The following is a 4,903-nucleotide window of genomic DNA, read 5'->3' as shown; positions in this document are numbered from 1 at the left end:
AGCACGGATGCTTGAGATGGAGGCGGAGAAGCAAACCAAGATGCTAGAGATCGAGGCCGCCAACGCAAAGACCAAGCCAAAGAAGTGGCTCTCGCGAGCATGATGACCAGGGTGGAGGTCATGAAGGTGGATCTCAATCACCGTGTCGCCAAGGAAGAGGCCGTGGTTCGAGAAGATGCAGGCCGACATGCTCAAGTTCGACAACGAGTGATCTATGACGACGAGCGACATCTTTTTTGGATGCCGGCAGGTGTGCTGGCATGACCACGGGGGCCGCGATGGCGTGGTTGAGCTCAAGTCCTACCCTTTTTGTGTGATGGCATGTGTGTCGGCAGGCTGGCGAGTGCGCCAGCATGAACTATGAAGTTATTTTTTTTGAAACCGGCATTGTATGCCGACGCGGGCATGGTGTCGGCACGAGACATGACCGCTCGCATGATCGGCTGCGGATCTTTTTATTTAAATGTTGATTGCGGACATGAAATGGGTCGACGCGTTGGACGGACTATCAACTCAAATCTAAAATAGGCCGGACGCCGGACGGGCGGCCGACCCAAACGGATAAAAAGCGGACAAATTCACCGTCCGTTTGGGTCGGCGTGTTGGAGTTGCTCTAATGCACATTCTCTAAGGCCCTGTTTGGAACCATAATAGATTATGATAATCTGGATTATGAACATAGATTATATAATCTGGTTTATAAAAATAATCCAGATGGGCATGTTTGGAGGCCAGATTATATAAACTATAAACCAGCTTTTAAATTATACAATGACATGTTTGCCCTCTGTTTACAAGGAAAAATAGGAAAGTGACGGTGGCACTGCGTAATTCTCTTGAAGTTTATAAAGGTAACACGTCATTTGTAATCCATAATCTCATTTTAGCTGGGGTAGAGCAGATTATGAGATTATAATAATCTGATCATCTAGTTTATAAAATCTACAATATAAACTGTCCTGTTTGAAAATACAATAAATTATAAAAACCAGATTATATAATCTGGTGGTTCCAAACAGGGCCTAAGCAGTGTTGCCCGTGTCCGCTCCGGTTTCGTCCCACACAAGCATCACTCTGAACTCCGAACTGAACTCTGAAGTCTAAAGCCGAACCGGCCCGCAGGAATAACCTCTCGAGCGCCTCCCCCTCCCCGACCGCCCCGCTCCGCCGACCCCACGCCGAAATCAAACCCCAACTCGTCCGCTCCGGTGATCCGCCGCCCCAGGAGGCGAAGCCCCACGACGCATCCGCGCGGAGCCTCCGCCCGCCATGACTGAGGTACTCCCCTTCGAGGCCGCGCGTTTACCCATCCGCGGCTGCGCGATCGATTCACGCGCACAGATTTGGGGCGTTACCCGGCGCATCTCGCGATTGTTACCGCGGCCGCCTTCTTGGAATCGATTTTTTTTTTTTTACTTTGGCTGGCTAGCGGCTGATGATGACCCGGGGCCTCCCGTGCTCTGGTTCCGGGTTCGTGGGTCTGGGAAAGTTAGGGTTAGACTCCGAATAAGCGGAATTAGGGTTAGGTTCGCTTGCTTGTGCATGCCTTGTACGGTCCAATGCGGCGGAGTGGTTGGAAAGTGTAGCTTGGGGATTCCGAATTACAGATTGTTAGGCCCATGGTGGCACTTAACGCGTCCTAGGTTAAGACTGGGGAATTTGTAGCAAGTTCAAGTTGAGGTTAGTGGGTCGGGAGTGCCAATGCATCCCGGGGTCGTGCCGATATCATGTGATGTTCGTCTTTTGGTAGAAAATAGTGAAGAGTTCCTTCTGCCTTCGAAAAATAATCTGCAATATTCTACAGGCTGTTGTGTAGAAGCTCTGTTATGGTCTTGGACGTCCAGTTCTTCATGTTAAGTTTGTGGACTAATAACTTCTCCTCTCTTGTTTTTCAGTATTGGGTGAGCCAAGGAAACAAATGGTGCGACTTGTGCAAAATCTTTATATCTAACAATCCGTTCAGCATCAGGACACATGAACTCGGCAAACGCCACAAGGACAATGTCACCCAAAGATTGTCTACGATGCAAAAGGATGGCGCTGCTAAGGAAAAGGAGCAGCAGCAAGCAGCTAAAGCCCTCCAGCTGATAGAGGCTGTAAGTCCTTAATATGCCGTGTTTTTCTGTGTTTTGCTATCCATCAGTCAAAGTCATATCTCACTAAACTAGATTTGTAAATGGAAATGGTGCTACATCCTTACAACATGCAGGCTTGTCTTTCTAGATCTACATCATCTTTTGTTGCATTTTTTCCTGAGTTATGGAGGCAGCATTCCTGATTACATATATTTTTTACCTTGCAGAAAGCTAAAAAGAGTTACCAAAAAGATTTGGAGAATAACCAGAGAAACACCGATGGTGACAGTTCTGCAGCACCTGGAGAAGGTTTGGTTCTTTAATACCTAAATGCATAATGCACTGCATCCTTTATTTCCCAATTGTGTGCATGGCCATTTTTTTGTTTGTATAGCACAAATTAGATCTCGGTCTATTATTAGGTTCTCCTTTGTTTACCCTTGAACTTCCATTACCTTGCTGACATTTCTCCTCCTGATTCTAGTTGTTCACTTGCTTAGTTCCGAGCCAGATGGCCACATCACAGCAGGAGAGTGTGATTGCTGAATCAAGAAATAACCTGTTATGTATCGTCAGTTTTCCAAGCTCCACTTATTTCTTATGGTTAAATCACCCATTGAAATATATCTTTTTGTTGGTTCAAAATTATATCCGGCTTGCTTTTATTCCTGTAAGCCAAATGCTCCTACTCGAGGAAAATACCATGTCAACAAATTCTTATATGATAGGAAAGAAATACGGGCAACAAAATGTCTCAAGACAGACAACACTGAGTTAGCTGAAAGCTGTTAGGTCTTTCAGGAACTGTACGTCAGTAAATTGCCCTCTTGTCCAACAATTTAGTGTTCATATTTTTCTGTCCACGGTATCTGGCCTGGCTAATATATGAACTCTAGTTCTACCAGGAACCACATATTTTTTCTATTGTACTGGATAGCAAAGACTATATGTTAGTAACATATAGTTTTAAAAAGCGCTAGGCGTTAATTGTGCATTTTCCACCGCCTTGCGCTTTCCTGACCAGAGCGCACACTTATGCGCAATTATGTGCAGATTAAGTGCTAGGCGTTTTGCTATTGCCTAGAACCTAGTCGCACGCTTTTTTAGGTATGGACTTATGGTTAGTAATACCATTCCAATATGAACCTTGTGTCTGGAATATCCCTAGTATAAATTATGAAGTATACTCTGCATAGACTGATGTACCATTTGATAATGCTTGGCACTAAGACAATGTATTGATGTTACTTTGAATGTCTTTTTTTTACACTGAATGTCTTTTCTGCGTTTAACACGTTTGAAATATGGTCTGTGCAGGATGGGTATTTGACTCAACTTCAGGATATTATTATGATAAGTCTACTGGACTTTACTACGACTCGAACTCTGGTTTCTATTATTCCGACGGATTAGGTACTCACATTAACCAGACACACATATCTGGATTTCGAATTCGTTCCTGCCATACCATATAGAGTGGTTATTCATTATAATTGATATTGATGTCTTTTTTCTGCTGAGCAGGCAAATGGGTCACCCAGGAAGAGGCATACAAGTGGGCGGAAACCTCAGAAACTAATGTTGCCCAATCCTCGACCTCACAACCAAAACCGACTGGTGGAAGCGGGCCTGTCCCTGGTATTAAAGGAGGGCCAGCCCCAGGTGTGGTTGTCACGAAACAACTGAACCCGATGAGACCTGTGAAGGGCGCTCCGTCAGCCCTTGCCGCTAACAAGCGAAAAAGAGAGGACACCAAGAAGCCCAAGGTGGTTTCCAAGGAGGAGGAGGCGGCACTCAGAGCACGGGAAGCAGCGAGGAAAAGAGTGGAGGACAGGGAGAAGCCTCTCATGGGATTATACAAGACTTACTGAGGCGCCAATGCTCCCAAGCTCAATGGGTGGTGCGCCCAGTTGCGCCAAAACCGTGGTAATGCCAATGGATGATATTGTTCTGAAAGAAAAACGGGGAAGACTAGCGCCGAGCCCCGAGCTGCTCTTCAGCGTCAGTGACACATGTATGCATTGTACAATACCTCGTCAAAAGTTCCTAAATCGGCCTTTGCGCAAAACATGTAAATGGACAGCTCATCCATTATCATCTCTCTTGTTGTTTCTTCCCAGTGGATTGGATTGCACATGATATAATGCCGAGAACTGTAGCCAATGCGAGCGCCGCTTGAGATAGATTGTGTGCCATCTAAGTATACATCATCGTTTCATTTATGTTGTGATTGTTTTGTGTCATGTCCCGTTATTCTCCCTCTCTTTTGTGATGAGCTCCTGGCATGCATACGAGGGGCCTGCGGAGAACTCTGCAGCAGACGGTCCCGAGTCAGCTAAGAAGGAACGTTGTGTGGGAACGGCAAAGCTTGGTCCTTGGGTGCCCTCCCCTCCTCTCGTCCTTTGCTTTGACGGTCCAAGCTACTTTCGGGGCACCAAGCAGGCAGGTTCACCGGTTTGGCCTGTGGATCGGGAGAGAGCGAGAGCAACGGCCACCGTACGCGACTGTGCCAACCAGAGTGAAGGAGTCAACCGGCTGTGCACCGCCGCTGCAACTTTTTTATACTCTTTTTACGAAAGTTGATCGACATCTGATCCTGGTTTGTAAAAGAAACTTTTTTACATCTTTTTACGAAACTTGATCGAGATATGATCCTGATTTGTAAAAGGAAATGTTTACAATAAACACGCCGGCTGAACGTTTCGTCAGACGCAGCCTATGCGTCAGATTCATATATATCGAACCCATCAGATTAACCTTTTTTTTTTCTGGGCCCACTCTCCTTTTAAGCCTTATCTTCTCACGAGAACATTCTCCACCACTCGTTT

At 46.0% G+C, this 4,903-nt stretch overlaps 1 protein-coding gene across 1 annotated transcript; it reads left to right on the top strand.

The window, feature by feature from the left end:
* Positions 1-1,100: 1,100 nt before the first annotated feature.
* On the top strand, positions 1,101-4,297 carry LOC123409629 (zinc finger protein ZOP1). Its single transcript, XM_045102488.1, has 5 exons — positions 1,101-1,278; positions 1,896-2,096; positions 2,303-2,384; positions 3,393-3,488; positions 3,600-4,297. Exons 1-5 carry the CDS (start codon positions 1,270-1,272, stop codon positions 3,944-3,946), a joined length of 735 nt encoding a protein of 244 aa, XP_044958423.1. The 5' UTR covers positions 1,101-1,269; the 3' UTR covers positions 3,947-4,297.
* Positions 4,298-4,903: the final 606 nt, after the last annotated feature.

Source organism: Hordeum vulgare, chromosome 7H (assembly GCF_904849725.1).
Source record: "Hordeum vulgare subsp. vulgare chromosome 7H, MorexV3_pseudomolecules_assembly, whole genome shotgun sequence".
Lineage (NCBI taxonomy): Eukaryota > Viridiplantae > Streptophyta > Magnoliopsida > Poales > Poaceae > Hordeum > Hordeum vulgare.
Note: the sequence above shows the minus strand (reverse complement) of the source record. Positions and strands in the feature narration are given on the sequence as shown.